Genomic DNA, 20,055 nt, shown 5'->3' on the forward strand with positions numbered 1-20,055 from the left:
CTTAACTACTGCACCACCAGGGAAGCCCCCGTGACAATTACTTATAAGAGGAGGAAGGCCTGCATTGTGCCTTTTGTGGGCCCCGGGCACTTTTGCCTTAGTAAGTGGGTGTCTTCCTCCATAAAAACTGTTCAAAAAATACAGTTTATGACTGTGTTAGCATAAAGATGAATATAATCCAGGATGATTGTGGAAAACAGTATGAAGTTTCCTCAGAAAACTAAAAATAGAATTGCCATATGATCCAGCAATCCCACTCCTGGGCATATATCTGGGCAAAACTATAATTCAAAAAGATATATGAACCCCTATGTTCATAGCAGCACTATTCACAATAACCAAGACATGGAAACAACATAAATGTCCATCTACAGATGAATGGATAAAGAAGATGTGGTACATATATACAATGGAATACTACTCAGCCATAAAAAAGAGTGAAATAATGCCATTTACAGCAACATGGATAGACCTAGAGATTATCATACTAAGTGAGGTCAGAAAGAAAAAGACAGATACCATATGATATCACTTATATGTGGAATCTAAAATATGACATAAATGAACCTGTCTATGAAATAGAAACAGAATCACAGACATAGAGAACAGACTTGTGGTTGCCAAGGGGAAGGGGATTGGGGGAGGGATGGAGTGGGAGGTTGGGGTTAGCAGATGTCAGCTTTTATATATAGAGTGGATAAGCAACAAGTTTCTACTGTATACCTCAGAGAACTGTATTCAATATCCTATGATAAACCATAATGGAAAAGAATATTTGAAAAATAACGTGTATATATGTATAACTGAATCACTTTGCTATACAGCAGTAATTAGCACAGCATTGTAAATCAACTGTGCTTCAATTAAAAAAATATAATCCAGGCTGGATCCATTATTTTATATACATGTATTCATTACTCTGACATTTTTTTGATTTAAAGAGAAATTAAAATGAAAACCTTTCCATGGCCCTAAGTACATCGCTGGTCCTCAGCTCTGGGCCTCATGTATCTCACAGAGAAGCCATCAACCCTGAGTAGAAGTAACTGGAGAACACCTAGCACATTGTCACAGAGGCTCTATGGGCCTCTCCCAGCTTCTGGTGGCTGCCAGCATTCCTTGGCTTGTGGCCACACCACTCCAATCTCTGCCTCATGGTCACATTGCCTCCTCCTTTTATATGTGTGTGTGTGAAATCTCTGCCTCCCTCTTATAAGATTTCGTGTGATTGCATTCAGGGTTCACTGGATAATCCAGGATAATTTCCTCATCTCAAGCTAATTAACTTCAGCACATCTGCTAAGACTATCTTTCCATATAAGGTAACATTCAAAGGTTCAGGAATTAAGAGCTGGATAGTTTGAGGGTACTTCTCAAGCCACCACATCCTCCAAGATCTGCATGACTTCCTCCCCTCCAGGTCAGTAGAGGGTGCCCAGAGGGATGTTGGAGCCCACTTGGCCCAGGGCGAGGGTGCAGAGGCGAGCAGAAGCCAGCAGCATCTGCCTGGGCCTCCCCTGTGGCTCTGACTTCAGCAAACACCTGGGGAGGGTGTCTGGCAGTTGTCGCTGTGCTGTGCCACGGGCAGCAAGGCCAGCAGCCCCTTCACATTGGGCTGGGGCCACCTTGCAAGGCACCCACTTCCCGTGAGGTCCCAGAAGCTCTCTTATTCTCTTCTCATTCTCTTTCTGCCAGACCAGCATCTGTGTTTCTGAGCCCTGTCTGAGAACCTGGCTAAGTAAATTATTAAGAAAAATGGAAAGGACTGTGGGCACCAATTCCACCTCTCAGTGAGGAGTATGGACACTCTGGGTCGGCGGACCCAGCTGCGCCTTTCACACCAGTAGGCAGCTGGTGCCTTGGTTAGTGCACATCGTTGGAGGGTCTTTAATGCCCACTTTTTTTTTTTTTTTTACGATAACTCACTATGGTGTACTCTCCTTGTACCTGTGATATTCCTCAAGTATAAACTTCTCCTCTGTCAATATCTGAAGCCAGTGCACACACAAGCCTGGAAACAGCCCTCATGGTGCCCTTCCTCATTCCTCTGTGCTCCTTTCCCACGGAGGCTGGGCATGGATGGGCAGTCCTCAGGGGCTTCCCAGGATCCTGGGGCCCCTTTGCCATAGCCTGGTCTCAGAGACTCCCCCTGCCCATATGGCCACCCTGTCCCCTCCCAGAGAAGTCCTCCTGGGCCAGGACTGCCACACCAACCAACCAGGAGACCCCTCCCTCTCCTGTTCTGAGCAGTCACCATGACTCAGGTCGACATATCCAGGGCTCTCCTGGGAGCCCAGATGAGGCCATCCCAGCAAGGCTTTGGGGCTTTCTCTTATACAAGTTGGAATGGCTGAAGATAAGAAGGCTGGGGGCAGGGCCAGAGCAGGAGGGTTGCGGGGCTCAGAGCTGTGGTGTCCTGCCCATGGTCATGCCATGAATCTATCCCAATAACCCACTGTGGGCTCCTTTCTCTTCCTCATAGCTCAGTCATCTGGGCCCTGGGGCTCTGAACTGTGTTACCAACATGTCTATTCCTGTCTCCATGGGCAGCTTCCCTTGGGTCAATACTGATCGGGCTCCCTCAACTACTTCCTTCTTCCTCTTTCCTGTCCACGGCACTCCTCCCCGCAAAACCCTGCTGTGGGTAGGGTGGACAGGGTCAGCTGCCATCCACATGGTTTTGCTGTGTGGGTTCCTGGCATTGGTGAAAGTGATGGCTTAAGCAAAGACTGAAATTCTGGTTTTTCAGATAGGTGTCTCCCCTGGGGTGACAAGCTGGCAGCCAGCAGTACCAAACCTCAGACACTGTTTCAGGCTTGGGGGACAAGCCACTATCCCCAGAGATCTCCCATGAGGTTCCTCCAGGTTGCACTGCTCTAAGTGGCTGTGCTGACTGCAGTGGCTGTGGCCAAGTTGTGTCCTGTATAATTAAGTCCAGTCCACCTGTTTCAGCCTGGGCTAGAGTGAGGCCCTACAATCCATGGACTGAAGGTGTAGCCAGCAGTCATTCCTTAAATGGAATGGTATCACCCTTACGAGTCAGAAGAAAGGCAGCTCAGAGAAAGTCAGTGACCTGCCAGGGGTCCCCAGGCCAGTTCCAGGTGTGTCTGCACACCTGGCTCTCTTCCCATGCCTTCTACTGCCCCTCAGGACTGGAAGGTCCCCCACTGACCAGCACCTTGTGCTGCCTCCACACACTGGGACTGGGAGCAGCTGCCTGCCAGGTGAGGAATGGGAGCTTGTGGATCAAACCCCAGGGGATGTCCCAGCCCAGACTGCAGATCAAAGCCCAACCCACAGACAGAAATGTTCCCTGCCATCCCAAAGTGAGGACTCTTTGAAGCTGATTCAACAGGTTAAAACCCAAGGGTTTAATAGCAATCCCTTCTGTTACTCCCATCTCTCCAGGCCATGGAGGAAACCATGATACCTATCTGTGCCCAAGGGGGCCAGGCCTTCCATTCTGGGGAGAGGGAGCAGCCTCCTTCCAGGTGGTCCACACCTGGCTGTCTTGCTGCATGCAAACCAGCTCTGATGGACTTCTGGCAGTAGCCCAGAGCAGCCCAGAGATATCACCCTGGGAGCCATTCTGACCTGCCTAACTGGACCCCGTGTCCCATGGAGGGTGACCGAGGCCTTCAAAGATGCTGCCCCACCACCTTCCAAAGCCCTCAATTCTCTCTCCCCAACCTCTCTGTGTTCCTCCCTCAGCCCCTCCATTATCCCTCCTGCCCCCCACATTTGGCTTATGACAAACTTTGCCGCCTATGGCTCCAGCTGGGAAGTAAAGAGGTTTCTATCTGGCTTTGAAGAGACAGAGGTGCACCCACTCCACTGCGGTCCAGGACAGGAACGACTCACTTGCCCTGCAGTGGTACCTGCAGCCAGTTGCTCCAGCAGATCCTCAGAGGCTGCTCACTGACTTCTTGAACTCCCCAGTTTGGTCTCATACAAGGGATACATTTTCTTCTTTTAACAACAGGTTGACCCTAATCCTTCTAAAAACAGGCTTTCCACCTCCCCTGTCTGTTCTCCTCACTGAAGCCCTCACTGATTAGCTGAGAATCACTCTGTCCCCATCCTCCCTGGCTGAAGCCCCAAAAGGTCTCTGGGATTCCTGAAAGGGGCATTTGTGGGTGGGTTGAGTTCCCGTTTATTCAGCCACAGATGAATGGATGGGTGGGGAAATGGATGGATGTATGGATGTATGGATGGATACATGGATGGATGCATGGGTGGGTGGATGGATGGACAGGTCGGTGGATGGATGGGTGGGTGGATTGAGCAGTGGGTATCTGGGGGATGGGTAGGTGGGTGAGTCCATGGAGAGGAGGTGTTGGGGTTGGATACCACTGCAGACAGTGTCTTTCCCAGTTGACTTTTAATGTTGCTTTTGAAGGACATGACTTGGTGAGGGCAGGGCTTCCTCCTTAGTGTGGTCACTCCTAGGGGCATTTCAATTGTTATCTCATCATCAAGGTGGCAAGTCACAAATGAGAAACTAAGGCCCTAAGGGGCAGTGGCTGGCCCAGGGCCACCCAGCCTCAGGGTGCCACATTCTCCACTCTCAGCAGTGAACAGCCTTCAGAGCACAGCCTGGCCCAGGCTCTCTACCTGGAGTCTCATGGCACCCAGGTCTTGCTCAGGGGTCCACAGGGCAGGCCTCCTTCTTGGTGATGCTGAAGTTCCCTCTCTGAACTTGCATGTGGACATCTGGTGGGGTGGACCCCATGACATGGGCACTGGCCAGCACCTTGGACACTCTCTGTAGCTGATTATCTGGGCTGAGGTGCCCAGCCTCAAGAGTTGGCCCAGGCCTCCTAGGGACAAGTGGCCTGGAGGATCCACCATGGGGGTGGGGGAGGCCAGTGTCTGTGCTGGAAGCTGTTTCCTGGGTTCCACCTACTGACAGTGAACATCAAGGTCAGGGACTCTGTAGCCCAGCTTGACAGGGCTGGAGTCCTGACCTACCCACTCTGGGTGTCCCTCTGTCTTCCCCCAGGACATCAGCACTACCACCTCATCCAGAAGATCCTGGGTGCTTCCAGTGCTGGCTCTCTCCTCTCTTTTGAACTATTTCTTCTTCCATTTGGACTTCCATTTGGACTTCCCAGTCCTGAGGAAGCCAGGAAGACCCTTCCTTGGGTGTGGGTCAGGCTCTGTGTCCCCATCCTCTGCTCATCCTCTGGGCTCTTCACTTGGTACTTAGGCGCCTAGACCCTCCTCCTGGACTGAGAACACCCTGGGCCTCGGGCAATGTGGGTGGAGCAGGTCTTAGGACTGGCTCTTGTAGAAGACCATTTAGGAAAAGGGATTTTTGCACGTATCTAACCTGGATAAGGACCCAACTAAGAACAGAATTCCTCTGCCCTTCTGGCGTCTTCCAAAGCTGTCCTCTTCTGCCCCTCACAGCCCAGACTCTCCCCACCCAGGCCTCACCCAGCTCCCAGGAGGTCCTGTTCTGCTCCTTCAAGAGGTGTGTTTCTCAGAGCATAAATGTAAGTCAGAGCTCATCACCACTTTCTCTAAACTTCACCTTAAAACAAGAAACCAACTCCTAATTTTGGGCTCCCAAGACCCATAGGATGGGGTCTTGCCAACCTCTCCTCTTTACCTCCACCCATCCCCCCAGGTCCCTCCTTCCTTCTGACCCAAGGCCTTCCACACCAATCTTTCTCCTGTGCAGAGCTCCACCCACATGTCACTACTTACAATGGGAACTGTGGACAGGGACTCTGCCATGTCCCAGGGCCTAGGACAATGCGTGGCTCAGAGCAGGGCCCGATGCCAAGGAGCAGTGGTGACATTAGGACAGAATCAAGGGACCCTCAAGTGTTCCCTTGGCCTGATTCCTTCTAAAGGAGGTAACTCATGGCTCTCTGGTAGAAATGAATAGGAGTGTGAGACTGGGGAGGAGGGGAGGTGGGACAAGGGGGTGGGTGGGCATCCTGTGAAGGGCTGGGGCCTGAGAGGAGGAGAAAAGAGAAGCTTCCTGGGATGTGGGAGGGGCTGAGGGACCCTGAGGTGGGAATACACTGCTGCCTGGTAAGATGCTCCTGGATGGTGCCCTTGCTGGCCGAGTTCCTATTCACACCTGAAGTCTCTGGTGCTCTGGGGAGTGAGGGCAGGTGGGGACATTCAGTGCAGCCCTGAGTATCCAGCCCAGGCAGGACCAGAGTAGCCCAGAAGGGCAGAACTGGAACTGAGGGCACTGGTTCCCACAACATGTGGGTGCACTTTGGGCTGGGTGAACAGGCAGGCATCCGGATGGCTGACACCTGGGTTGAGACATTTGCCAAGGGAAAGTGGTTAAATTCAACCAATGATATTGTAAAGTTAAAATGTCCAAACTCAGTGGGGGTCTTTTCCGTATTCACATTTAGAATTATTATAGGGGTAAAAATAACAGCAAACCCGCTACTGCCAAAAGCTGCCTTTGTCGGGAGGGACTTCGCCCATGAAAGTTGAAAACGAGGCCGGGACAGTGGGCATTGCAGCCACAGGGTATAGGCAACACAGCAGGTGCCCGAGGAGTGAGAGAGGCCTGAACAGGGTAGGCACAGGGCCTGGCCACAAAGTGGCCTCTGGCTCCTGACCTTTGCTGGGCTTCTGTCTGCTCACTTGGGTGAGGTGCCCGCTGTGCTGTGCTGACAGCTGGGTCCATGTGACATGGCCCGTTTTCCTTCCTGAGTCCCTGGGACTACTCCTGGGCTAGCTCTTTTGGGAAGCCTGCTGAGGCCGTGTCCAGAGGGCCAGTGTCACACCCCAATCTAAAGCCACCTCTATGCCAGCCACTCACTTGTGAAGGCAAGGCATACAAACATCCCAGGGCAGGGCCCTGCCACACTCTCCGGGCTGGAGCTCATCTCTCTGGGTCGGGATTGAAGTAAGGGTCCTAGCTCAGAATCCCCTGATATTGGAGTCCAGGAGTGCACTCAGTCATGGAGGTGACCCTGGGTGCACGCTGAACCCCTCTTTTCCTGTCCCCGTCTGTGGTCTGTGATGGAGGTGGTCATAGGCTCTTTCTGGGGTGGAGGGTGAGACTTGGGGAGCTGATGGCAGGGACCCAGCCTGGGCTGTGCTCTCAGGCCCATGGGCCACCGGTGCTTAGGGCCTGAGGCAGCATTTGGTTCTAGTAGGTGGGGACAAAGCACTGTCACTTTATTCATAAAGTAAACATTAGGGGAATGCGTTCCTGGCTCTCTCGGGAGCCAAGCTGGGCGCTTCCCAGCTCAGAGTGGAACCCCGCGTCCTGGTGCTTCCAGCACCCTCTGCTGGTGGCTTTGGGAGACTCCACAGCCTACTGGGCAGAGAAGGGGGGCTGAGCTGCCTCTGCTGCCCTTTCCTTTGCGTGGCCAGTCCTGTGACCTTGTGGGGCTGATGATCAGCAGGAGGAAGGCTGATCACAGAGACCTGGGATTTAGCTGCGAACCCATTCACTGTAACTCAGGACTGGCATCAGATTTATTATTATCTTTTGTTAAATATTTTATATTTTCAGAGCATATGTTCTACAAGGGGGGTGGGGCTAGATTTTCTTCCCAGTACATTTTTGTGTGTGCAGTTATGTGACAGGAGAATAAGTGACACAAACAGGTGGTACACATGTGAGAGGGGTCTCAGGCCTGGGCCCCTGCACGCAAATCATGAGTTGCTCCTCTGATTGAAAACAGCCTCTGGACTTCCACCAGGTAAACCTGAGACCCAAATCTCACAGGCAGATGACATCAGAGGAGGTCCACTGGGGACAGTCATACCTGCATTCACCATATCTTAAAGGAACAATACACAACGTGGGGGGGTTCCTGCCGGGCAAGCCCCTGCTCGCTGCACGGCCGCCTGTCCTGCAAGCGTCTCATGGGGTGGGGGTGGGGTGTCAAACATTGTGGTGCTAACTGGGATGAGGGTCTTTCTCCTGCTAGGGGTGTGGGTAGCTAGGGAGTGTGAACTGGGCTGGGGGGGTGGGCCCTGGGCAGAATGGCTCCAGCCTCCAGATGGTCCTCTGCTGTTCTGTGAGAGTAGAGGCTCGACCTGCCTGACTCACTCCCCAGGGCACTGATGTCAGGTACAGATCAGGGGGCAGAAGACAGGGCCTTCCTGGGGCCACAGGGACATCCACTGATTGCCTCCTGGTACAGAGCTATGCCGGTGGGTCCTCTGGGCCAGCCCCAAAGCCTTCCTTGGTGGAACCCACAGTGTTTGCCTCTCATAAGGATGTTCACAGCTTGGACGGTGCCTTGGGTGGCAGATCTAGGTCCCAGAGGGAAGAGAACCAGGTGATTCTCAAATGGGGCAGCTCTAGACCATCGGGTGATTCTTCCAGTTCTGGGGTAGGCAGGTGAGGCTGGGGACTTTCTCCAGAAAGAGGTGGCCACAGTGGGGTCTGTTATGACAGCACTTGACTGGGTGTCAGAGGCAAGGATCATCCAGATTCAGAAAAACCTTCCCTGGGATCCCTTCAGACTGAAGTTTTAAAAAGTAAATTCTTCACAGCAGCTCAAATAGTCTCTGAAGTTCTAAGGAAGAAAACAATGTTGAATAGTACTTCTCAACACGCAGGAGAAGAAGGCTTGCTGTAACTGGCTCGGCACTGCAGAGATGGCTACTCTGAGCTGTTTGGCCAGGCTCAGGAGAGGACACCCCCATTCCCCCCACAAATTTCTCATTTGTTGCTTTGAGGTGGAATGCATCTTTGAGCCATATGCATCTTCTCCTGAGCCTTGGAGTGGCAAGTGAAGAAAGCCATTCCCACGGGAAGAGAGGCTGCATGGAGGGGGCAGCATTTTGGGTGGGTGCTGGGAGACCACAGCTGAACCTTGATTACTATGTGATTCTCAGACCCTCATATTCCTCATCAGAAATCAGGGATCACACCACCCACCATGCTAAGAGGAAGCACCCAAAGAGATATTTCCCATGAGAGTGCCTGACCCAGGGCTGGCCCCTGTGGATGTTGAGCTAAGTGGAATCTGAATCTGAAGGGGAGAAGGGCCCCAGGGATCAGCAGGGTGCTCCTGGGCAGGCATGGTGATGGAGTTCAAGAGAGCCCTGAAGCCTGGGTTTTGCTCTTCCCCAGACTGAATGAGATGAGTTCCTGGCCTGGGCCTCCAGCCTTCTGCTCGCTGGCCAGGCATGGTCCCCATCAACTGTTGGAGCCCAGGGTCCAGTGGACCTTGCCCGAAGCTGCTTTAGTAGCTGCTGTCTGTGAAGAAGGGCACTTGGGCAGATGGGATGCCATCGCTCTCCTCTGGTGGCCCTGCCAGCTCCCCGTACTCGCTGTTGTAGAACACCTGGCCCTGGGTCCCTGGGTCTGGCCTCTGCCGCCTCCCTGGGGGGTCAGGGTGTGCCATGGTCACATCCATATTCCTGCCTGGTCCTTTATAGCTGCTGAGACAGGGAAGGTGATGTCAGTAAGAAAAGAAGAGAAGAGTGATTGAAACCATGTTGGGTCTTATAGGAATCACCAGACACAACCGGAGCAATAAGAAAAGCCAATGGAAGCACACACAGACTTGACTTAAATACAAAAACAAACCGATGTGACTGTTGGCAAACACCAGAGCTTTCTTTGTCCCAAGCCTGGGTGTGGGACAATGGAGAAAGCCCAACTTCATCCCCCCAAACCTGCTTCTCTCCCAGTCTTGCCCATCTCTGTAAATGACACCAACGCTGATTCAATGACTCAAGCACCTGGATGTCATCCTTTCTTCCTCCCTTTCCCTCATCCCTTATATCCAGCCCACCCAGAAGTCCTGTCCTGTCTATTCCAAAATGCATCCATGCCCCTCAATCCATGCTCTTCCCCTACTTTAGAGTGAGCTGCCATCACTGCATGCTCTGGGCTGCCCTAGCACATCTCTCTTCTCTCACTCATGCCACCCTATAGGCCAGTCTTCAGAGATCCTTCAAGTTAGATGGTGTCCTCCTCTTGATACACCCTTCAGTGGCTTCCCATCACCCTCAGAATAAAATCCAAGCTTCTCCCCCTGGCCCAGGAGGCCTTGCTGCTTCCAGTCCCCACCTGCCTCACTGATGGCCCTATGATTCTCCCTCCTTAGCACTCATTTTCTTTGAGATTTTTGAAAATTTGTTTCTTTGCTTTTGCTTCTGTTTTTGCTTTGCATGGTGCTATTGAAAAACCTGATGCCAATCTCTCTCTCTTTCTCTCTTTTTTTAAGTGACTTGGCCTTTTTGCCTGAATTCCCAGAATGTTTATCTCTAAAGTCTAATAGTTCAACTAGGATATGCCTCAGAGTTTACTCTTCTTGGGCCAGTTTTCCCAGGTACCCTTCCAATATGTAGATTCAGGTCTCCTTTTATTTAAGAGTTATCTTGAATTACATATTTAAAATATTAGTTCTATTTCACTGTTGGCATTCTTCTTCCTCAGAGACACCCATTGTACATATTTTGGATCTTTTCTATTCAACTTCTAAATTTTTCACGTTCCTTCTGACACTTTTTTACCTCTTTACTTATTTCAGTTTTAATTTCTTGACTTCTTTTTGTGTCTATCAAATGTGCCCTCCACTGTAAGTCTGATCATATCTAATTGTCCCTTGGGCACTCTGCTCTTCATTTTTGAGAGGATTTGTGTTTTATTTCAATTTCTTCCATGAATTTAGTCAGCTCCCATTTGATATCTTCACACTGTTCATCCATTTCTATTCTGAATTTTTGAATTTATGATTCATTGTGCAGCTGCTTATTTAATTATAAATTAATTCATGTTGATGTGTTGTATCACAGTTTTTCCATGCTTTTTTTTTTTTTGGAGTGTTTACAGCTACTGAAAACTTTTAATTCTAATTTTTATTCTTATATGGATAGTGCTTATTTTTTCACCCTGACACCCTGACAGACACAGGTGTCAAAGGTGGAAGTGAACGGTCTGAACACAAGGATCTGAAGAAAAGAGCACAGCTTTATATAGGTAGGTAGGTATAGACAGGTAGGTCCTGTCATTTAAACAGCTATGAGCAAGTCAACTAGTAAAGTGGATAAGTAGACGTTTAACTACTTTATATATACCCTTAAAAGTTTAAATATTCAGTTTTTTCATTTGTTTGTTTGTTTTTTTAGAGACGGGGGCTATTTTCTTGGGCAAATGGAGGTCACTGTTTTATGCAGGTCACCCCCCCCCCCCATGCAAGCACACAGGAGGATTTCTCTGTAACCATATTCTTATCAAGGTAGGACACCAGCCAGCTCTAGGTCACATGATCTGTGGCCTCCCCTGGCTGGGGGAAGGGTGTTACACGCATTGGGCATGGTGGATCTTTCCTGGTTTCACAAAGAGATATTGTCTGAGCATCTGTCGAATGGCAGGGAGGTTTGGGGACCAGCACCAGGCGTACTGGGTCAGGACAGTGATCAGGGAGAGGGGGCCTTTGGTAAGGCTGGTGGACACAGGCCTCAAGTCCCAGAGTGGCCTGCCTTGAACACACAGAAAAGCACTATGGAGCCATGAAAGGATTCAGGTAAGAGAGTGACAGGCACATGCCGGCCTGGCCTCCCTTCCCTGGCCCTATCCAGTAGAGGAGGCTCCAGAAGCCCTACCTGAGCCCACTTTCTTGTCTGTGCCTGCTCTCCAGCCGCTCAAATTCCTCGGAGGCCAGCACCATCCCACTGTCCGTCTGGCTATCCTGTGCAGAGAAAACAAGCTAAGGCTGTGGGCCCCAAGGACCTGCCCCGCTGCCAACCTGACACTCATCCTGCGCCAAGTGTGTGGGAAACAGGCATCCATTCCATCACCAGGGCCTGTAGGTTAGGGTCACGTGCCCCCACCACAGAGGGAGAAACTGAGGCCTGGCGGGGCCATGCCTCACTACTCAGGAGGGTGGCAAAACTGGAACACCCCACTGGGAGACATAAAAGGTGGCTATACACATGCTCAAGGCACAGGCAGAGCAGGAGCACGGGGAGAAACAAGGAAGTATTGAAAGTATCTGGCAGCTCATAGTATAGAAGAATGATCCTTAGACACATTCCAGGTTTAGGGGGCCTAGGTCACCTTTAACCTGACTTGGCGTGGTTTTCATTTTGATTTCCGTGGAGGGGAACTGCACTCTTGTCAAAGATGGGGGTCCCCCAGCATTTTCATCTGGCCCTGGGAATGGGAGCCCAGGTCTGCATGGCTCTGGTCCAGGGCACCCACTGCCGCCTCTGCACCCAGCCTCCCCTGGGCCTGCGCTCACTCACCAACCCCATCTGGAGGGAGGCTGGGAGGCTGTCTGTGCCTTCAGCCTCACGGAGCTGTAAGAGGTCTACTCTGCTTGACCGCATCTGAGAACACAGGTGGTTTTCCATGCCCCTTACCCCAGCCTCCTCCTCTAGTGACACAATCTCCTCCTCTCTGGCCATGCGGCTTGATGACCAACAAAGGGGGGGTCCTGACTCAGGCCGATCCCAGGAGAACCATCTAGAAGGAGTCATCTTTCCACTGGGTTCCTACTGGGGTTTCTACCTTGCTGGGAGAGAAAGGGGGTGCTAGGGAGGTGAGCCCCTCTGTGAGGGAGGTGAAAGTACAGGTGAAAGCAGCAGAGACATGGTGGCACTGCATGGGTGCCCAGACCCCACCATGCCTGAGGCACAACCTGGACTTGACATTTTCAAGCTGGTTTCTGCTGCTGGCCTCAGGACTTCCTGACATCTGACTCCCTGTGGAAAGAGCCCAGTGGGCCTGACCTGGGGTGCACAGGTGCACCCACCCCACTTACCACTGAGGCCTTGTAGGTTGTCAGGGTCATGGGAAATTCTTCGAACGTTTTCATCCTGAAAGGACCCTGGGTCTGAGTCCCCCTGGCAAGGCATCCCGGAAAGGACACACAATTATAATATCTGTGGGGAGAAAACGTTAAGTGCTGAGAAACGCACTCCAGCACCCTTCCTGAAAGCTCTTTCCACCTCTCATTCTGCACCCCTCTCCAGTGGGGAGGGTGTGGAAGGTGAGTGGAGGGCACCCAGCTTATGTGTGACATGGAACTTGAGAGAGACTGGAGGAGGACTTCACCCCAGGATGGGCCACCCTGTACAAGGCAGTCAGTCCCGGTGCTGCAAGCTACTGCCTGACCTGCACGTGCGTGTATGTGTGTGAACATTCGAGTGCCTGTTCGGGGGCTGGTGGAAGGAGCCTGGCAAGAACCAGCTGGGTGTTCCTGTCCTCCAGGCCTGGCTTTGCTCTATGCTGGGGAAGATGGGGTGGGGAGTCTCAGAGTCCTTCTCCCAGCAATGTCAATGGGAATGTGGATACACGACTTTCTTGGACTGTAGACATACACTGGCAAGAGACTTCTGACCCCAAACTCTGGGAACTTAGGCTGCATTCTAAATCCTAAATACAGGTTAATGAGTGACCTGCCCTGTTCCCAGGGTCCCTACCAGTGGCTCTTGAGACTCGCCCCTCTCCCCACCAGCTCCACTTTCTTTCCCTGCAGTGTGGAGCTGGCCAGGGCATTGTGCCTGAGATGGGCACTTCCTTGAAATTGTCAGTGGGAAGGCCTCTCAGGGGCTAAGAGTGCGGGCAAGCAGAGGATGGCAGAGGGAAGAACTGAGGAGGTGTGGAGAAAAGCAAAGTCTCAAGGCTGCATGGCCTTGCGGGGGCCCCGAGACTGACCAGGTCCACCAGGGCGTCAACGACACTGGCACTGTCATTTAATGTCACTTTGTTGAGCTGGTATACAATGGCCTCTCAAGTCCTTGTAGTTCACTTTTCCTGATGACTGATGAGGATAAAACATACTATGTCCCCCTTGCCTGGGGGACCCCTGGACCTGGAGAGGGTGGCTAACCTGGCAGCCAGGCTGTGCCGGTGCAGGCTTGGTGGGCTGTCCTCCATGTCAGCATCAGTCTCCATGACATGCAGGGCCGTGGTGGACGCCTGCAAGAAGCTTCCCTCCTCTGAGCTCTGAGAGCCACAGGAAACCACGCAGTCCTCCTCTTCCTGGCAGGAATGGCACAAATGGCCAGGGTCAGAGGCCCCTGTGCCCCCTTAGCCCCACGCCTGCACTCAGGACTGCTGGAGTTCCTCACCCTTCAAGTGCTGTGCTCAAGGGCACCAAGGACTAAAGGAGCAGGCAAATTCTCTCCACAGCCCTCCCAGGTGCCCCATCAAAGGAGGAGGTAGGCACAACAAGAGCATCCTCACTCCAGAGCCCCAGCTGCTCCACAGCCTCAAGAACCAGCAGTAGTGCTTCCCACCCTCTTCCTGGGCAGAAGTGGACCCAAGTGCCAGTCTCCAGCCCCTGAGGCTGGGGCAGCAGCAGCTCCCTGCTCCCTCCTCCAGGTCCCAGGGCACTTGCTGAGGCCCTGAGCTGCCCTGAGCCAGCCCTGAGCTGCCTTTGTTCCCCACCCCTGTGGGGGGAGATACAAGTCAAAGGCAGGTGAAGGGGGCAGAGGGACAGAGAGGGAGGTAGAGGAACACATCACTATTCTGCTGGGAGACAGGGCTCCTTGTAGGCTCCCTGAGGACCAGCCTGGGGCTCTTCATGGGCAAAGTTTGGCTCTGACCATCCATGTGATGGTCCCTGGGTTGGAGCCAGAGGTTGCTGTAGCAGGACAGGGAGAGTGGGGGCTCACCTGATGACCCCTGCCCTGAAGCAGGTCCCCCAGGATCTCCACCAGATCTGAGAATGCAGGCCTCTCTTTGGGGTCTCCGGCCCAGCAGCTCAGCATGATGCGGCGTCTGCGGGTACAGCCGGATGCTGGATTGTGTTCTGAGTGCACCCCTCACCCTACCCCAGCAAACCCCAAGCCCCCTGCCTAATGATCCCTTACACCTGCTCTGCCTCCCTCCCTCCCCAGGGCCTAGGTAGGGCTGTCCCTCCTGCCTGCAGGAGCCTGCAATGGACCAGTGGTGGAGTGAGAGACTGTGTCTGCAGGCCTCCACCCCCACCCCTGTGACTGAACAACCTCCCACCTCCCACCCTTGCCTGCATACCGCCCTTCCCGTGCCCGTACACAACCCCTCTTCCCCTTTCCTAATGCCCACCCACCCCTCTGGCCCCCCAGTGCCTCACGGCTTCCCAAGAGACTCACATGGCAGGAGTGGCCAGCTCTGGGGCCCTCATCCGGGTGCCTTCTTTCAGCCGTTGGCAGAACTCCTCATTGATCTGCACCCCAGGGTATGGGGAGGCCCCTGAGGGCAGGAACAGGATGGGTGGGTGTGTGGGGAGCAGGCTACTACTGTTCAGCCCAGACCCCAAATCGCCTCTGTCCTGGTCCTCCATGGCAGAGGGCTTGGCCTGCTGCTCCCCTCCCCCACTGCTAGTTCTTCATCTGGTTAAGAGGACGGTGGCACCCGCTTGCTAGAGCTGCCATGAGCATCACCGCTTATTACAGGCACATTAGCGAAAACATGTCCCATCCTGGGATCATCAGGGTCAGTAGAGCTTCGACAAGCCAGTTGAGCTGTCTTGTCACAATGACCCCTCTTAGGAGAAGCTTTCTCTAATTCTTCCTTAAGTCCTGTGGCTGTACCAGCAAACAGGACCTAACCCTGCCTAGCTCCCTCCTTGCCTCTCCTGACCACGGGAAAAACAGCTCCTGCAAGCCATACAGCAGTGGAACAACCCTTTTAAGACAAGAGTCAGACTGCTCTATCCCTCCCCCAAAACCCTGCATGGCTCCCAGTAGACTTAAATTTCAGGTCCTCAGCCCAGCAGGCCTGCAGAGGCTGCATGAGCCACCTCTCCTAGCTCTCACTGCATCTCCCGATGCCACCTGCTTATACCATGTCCACCTCCAACACGCGGGGACCATGGCCATGGCTAACCCCTCACCCTGGACTGCTATCCTCCTAGGCCCACCTGCCTCTACTCCACCCACCTTCATCAGCCTGGGCCCTCCTGGCCCCTCTGGCTCACACACAGTGCTGTCCTTCCTGCACTCTTCCATGCTCTTTTATTTTTAGTAACAGCATCAGTCACGGCTGCCATTCAGTGTTTTCACTTTCCCACTTGTTTACTGCCTCACCCCTACCCTGGTGCGGGGGGGCTTCACCTTGGTCCCAGCAGGGCCCAGGTTCCCATGTGAGGTTCTTGCAGGTGTGGTCATTGAGTGAGCACCCTGTCTCCTCCCAGCTGCTCCCAGTCCTGCAAAAGCAGGAGCAGCATCCCTAATGGCAGGTGAGGAAGGGGCTCAGCCAGGGAGGGAGAGATCTGGGGGAACTCGTATGGTGTTACCCTCTGTGACCTGTGTTGACCCCAGGGGCTGCTGAGTGAACACAGGGTTCTGCCCTGGCATAGGCTGGAGGTGAAGGGGAGAGGCAGGGGGCTCTCCAATCACCTGCCTCAGAATGACCTGGGCTGCTCGCTCCAGGTTTGCACAGCCCCCTGTGCAGAGGGGCTGGTGGAGTGACCTGGAACCTGTGATCCTGCCTCCCCCCTCCCCTGCACCCTGCCCTGCACTCACCCAGGGAGAAGATCTCCCAGAGCAGCACCCCAAAGGACCACACATCGCTCTGTGTGGTGTACACCTTGTCGAAGATGCTCTCGGGGGCCATCCACTTCAGGGGCAGTCGGGCCTGTGGAAGGAACATGTGTCCCCAGTGGGGGAGGGAAGAGAGGGAAGAGGCCAAACCCTTGGGCAGCCCTCCTCCTGCCCCCAGTCTCCCCAGGACTCTGTGGAGTCACATCCCAAGAAAGTCTTTTTGGTTACATCCACCTTGTGTGTATTCAGATGGCTCTTGCAATTTGCCCCTCCCCCATCCTGCAGGTAGGATGCAGAAGCCTTCATTCCTCCCTTGAAGGCTTCTGCCCTGCTACTGTTCTCCTGGGTCCATCTGGGCCCCTCTCTTCCTCTGTGCTCTCCCAGGGAAAACTTGCAGCCCTCCTCCAGCTCTAGACCCTTCGGCCCAGCATCCTGAGGAACACCTGTATCCCTGCATACCCTCACCAGCTCCACCTTTCTCCACTCACTTGGTCCCCAAGCTGGAAGCATGACATCATTCCTGACCTGTGGCTTCTGATGTGCTTTTCCTCCTATGGCTTCTATCTGGGAGCCCTGAGGGCCATGGCCCTTCCAGAATTGCCTCTGCCTCCACCCCAGCACCCCCACTCCCCTCTCCTCACAGCCTGCAGAGGGGGGTGTTTCTGGACGGCACACCTGACTCTTACCTCCACACCCCTGCCAGTTAGAATGAAGGACAAAAGCCTTCATGGTGGGCCTCTCATAGCCTGGACCCATTTTGCCTGTTGACCTCCCTCTAAGCCTCTTCTTTCCTCCCCTGGGGCAAGACTCTAATCAGCGATGGATGCTCAGATGCCTGCCTCTGAGCACCACCAATGAGACACAAGTTGCACCTAGCACCCATGTACTTTGCTGTGACCCTGCTACACCAGGTCTGTCCACCTCCAAGACAGACACCATGTAGGGTCCACCTCTGCATGTCCAGCCCCTCGTGGGCAGGCATGGGGAATCAGTGCCCACCTAATGGACCAAGGTACGGGGCCAAACACAAGCTCCAGTTGGAGCGCTGTGGTCCCTGTTTGTCAGCTCCTGTCTCCACTCACCTGCTCCAGGTGCCTCAGCAAGGTCACCAGAATCCCCGTAGGCGTAGGCCCTCAGACCTTCCATGTGGATGGCAGTGAGTCCACCACCCTGCTCCATGGCCCCCAACCCCCATCCTTCCTCTGTGGTCTGCACTCACACTGCCCTTGCGCACGTAGTCAGGGTCTTTGTAGATGTCCCGGGCCAGGCCGAAGTCACAGATCTTCACCACATCACTTTCTGACAGCAAGATGTTCCGAGCAGCCAGGTCTCTGTGGATGCACTAGGGGTGCAGTGAGGTGCAATGCAGTGATCAGTGCAGGCCCCTGGGGCCACACCCACACCTAGAGCTCCAGGGTGCCCCACCTGAGCCCTGCTCTTTGAGAACAGATTTCTGTGTGCCCCCAGGACTTGCCATGGAGAGAGCTTGTGGAACCGTGTGGACAGCAGAAGAGGCTATGCAGCGGGACAGACTGATTCTATATCTAGCTCTGCCTCTGACTAGCTGGAGACCTTGGGAAGTCAATTCCACCCTTTGGGCTCAGTTTATAACTCTGTGAAGTGGGAGAGATGCGCCTTGATCATAGCTGTGCTGTGGGGTGAGCTGAGACCAAGCTTGACATGCTGGTGAGTTTTGGCCTTTCTCCCCTCTGAAGAGCCTGCTGGGGCAGTCACCTTGCGAGATGCCAGGAACTCCATCCCTCGGGCCACCTGGAAGCTGTAGCAGACAAGGTCTTCCATGGTCAGTGGGCTCAGCCACAGGTCCTCAGCTGCACAAAGAAGCGAGGTTGGCTCAGGAGGGTCCTTATCCATGACTCCCATCTTCCACCCAGCCCCAAAGGGAGCATTTGTTCACTGAACCTGGCTGCATCCCTCCTGGCCAGGCTTAACAAGCATGTTGGCCCCCTCTCCTGCCCCTCAGCTTCCATTCTCTCTGTGACACCCACTAACCACTTTCCAGAGCAATGAATACTGTTGCCACATTAGACCTCTGTTCCTGCTACTTCTGCCTGGACTGCTCCCCACCATGTTTGCAGGGCAAACTCCTGTTCATGTCTAGATGTCCAAATCAAACATCAAAAGTCTCTGTGAAAACTGTTCCTGAGGTGTCCTCCCTTCCTAAGGCAGAGTTCATTACATGCTCTCCCACATAATTCTCTCCAGGAGGGCCCCAGGCTGGCTTATCCCAGGGTCCCTGATCATGAGGTATGAGTGTGCCAGCCAACTCAGGCAAGGGGAAGCCAGACTCTTACCTTCTTGGACCAGAGGGGCTCGTCCTGCCCCACCCTTGCCCATCAGGAGCCTTGTGAGGAGGGCCCTGTCGCTGCTCCCTGGCCTCCTCCGGTCAGCCTTGGCACCCTCCACCATGGAGCAGAAGCGCCTTCGCTGCTCAAGGGACTTCTCCTGCGATGCACGAAGCAGGTCCGAGGGGGAGGAGGCTGGCCATCTACTGCAAAATCACTCCCCACACCTTCTCCCCAGCCTATCTAAGAGCCTTGCTTGCTCACCAGCAGAGCTCTGGCCCCTGGTGGGGCGCCTACCTACCGCGTAGGGGTTGAAGGCCTCCCGCTTGGCACGCAAGAAGTTGGAGAGGTTGCCGTACTTGCAAAACTCCACGATCACCATGAGGGGGCCTGGGGCAGGGCAGGAGCCAGGAGCTTGTTGACTGAGGGTACGCTGGAGGGCAAGCACCACAGCCACAGCCCTTCCCCAAAGCCCTCCTGCGCCCCTCCTCATCCCCGCCCATTCCCAGCCCAGCTGGCCCTTTGCACCTACAAAGACAGAGCACCCTGGGGGACTCACTCTCCCGCCAGGGCACCCGAGCTCTTTACCGTTGGGCTTGGTGCACGCCCCCAGGAGGTTGACCACATTGAGGTGGTTACCGATGTGGATTAGGATTTTGAGCTCTGACATCAGGGCACGGTGCTCGCTGGCTGTGGCGCCCTCTGGAGGGAACATGGGGGCTTCGCGTGGTGCCCAGCCCACCACCCAGCCCCTGCACGACCCTCTTTCTGCACCACTAGCTTAGCTGAGGCATGGCCAGTGCTCTTGCTGGTGTGGGCGCAGCACATCCCACCTGCCTCTCTGAGGCAAAGGGTTTAGGTGGAACTGGTAAGTATTACTCAGAGATGAACCCCAGGCTCAGCTCTAATTCCCATGGACTCCCTGTAGAACCTAGGGTAAGAATCTGTTCTGAACCTCAGTTTCCCCTCCTGTACCACAGACCCACCAGCCCACCCAGAGCTGCTGATCCTCACCAGCTCAGCCACCCCTTCTACCAGCTGACCCCACACCTTTCAGCATTTTCACGGCCACAGTGTCACAGCTGCTGCCCTTGTTGATGCCAAAGGCCGAGGCTTCCACCACCTTCCCAAAGGCCCCATGGCCGAGGACTCTCCCTGTGGGGGCAGGGAGCCGGTTCCAGGTGAGCTGTATGGGGGTGAGGGTGGAGAGGATTGGGCAGAAGGGACAACCCCTGTGGAGGGCCAGGAAGGAAGGCCCAGGAGGCAGAGGAAAGTTGGGCTCCCCTCTGCCAAACAGGAAGTGCATGGGGAGTGGGAGCGGGAA

General features: G+C 54.0%; 1 protein-coding gene across 3 annotated transcripts in view; it reads right to left on the bottom strand.

Annotated features, from left to right (window-relative positions):
* Positions 1–7,005: 7,005 nt before the first annotated feature.
* FLT4 (fms related receptor tyrosine kinase 4) overlaps positions 7,006–20,055 on the bottom strand; it is a 38,906-nt gene continuing 25,856 nt past the window's right edge. Inside the window, exons 10-22 of one of the 3 annotated variants that reach the window (XM_049707715.1) lie at positions 19,782–19,886; positions 19,320–19,433; positions 19,033–19,121; positions 18,741–18,891; positions 18,163–18,257; positions 17,648–17,770; positions 16,411–16,522; positions 15,037–15,136; positions 14,578–14,683; positions 13,791–13,942; positions 12,720–12,840; positions 11,560–11,645; positions 7,006–9,384 (exon numbers count right to left, since the gene is read on the bottom strand). In XM_049707715.1, coding sequence (XP_049563672.1) covers positions 9,189–9,384; positions 11,560–11,645; positions 12,720–12,840; positions 13,791–13,942; positions 14,578–14,683; positions 15,037–15,136; positions 16,411–16,522; positions 17,648–17,770; positions 18,163–18,257; positions 18,741–18,891; positions 19,033–19,121; positions 19,320–19,433; positions 19,782–19,886 — 1,550 coding nt within the window. In that variant the 3' untranslated portion in view covers positions 7,006–9,188. Of the gene's footprint in view, positions 9,388–11,559; positions 11,646–12,719; positions 12,841–13,790; positions 13,943–14,577; positions 14,684–15,036; positions 15,137–16,410; positions 16,523–17,647; positions 17,771–18,162; positions 18,258–18,740; positions 18,892–19,032; positions 19,122–19,319; positions 19,434–19,781; positions 19,887–20,055 lie in introns of all 3 variants that reach the window. The other 2 variants (XM_033413482.2, XM_033413483.2) reach the window with 2 other exon arrangements.

The sequence above is a fragment of the Orcinus orca genome, chromosome 3 (genome assembly GCF_937001465.1).
Source record: "Orcinus orca chromosome 3, mOrcOrc1.1, whole genome shotgun sequence".
NCBI classification, from domain to species: Eukaryota; Metazoa; Chordata; class Mammalia; order Artiodactyla; family Delphinidae; genus Orcinus; species Orcinus orca.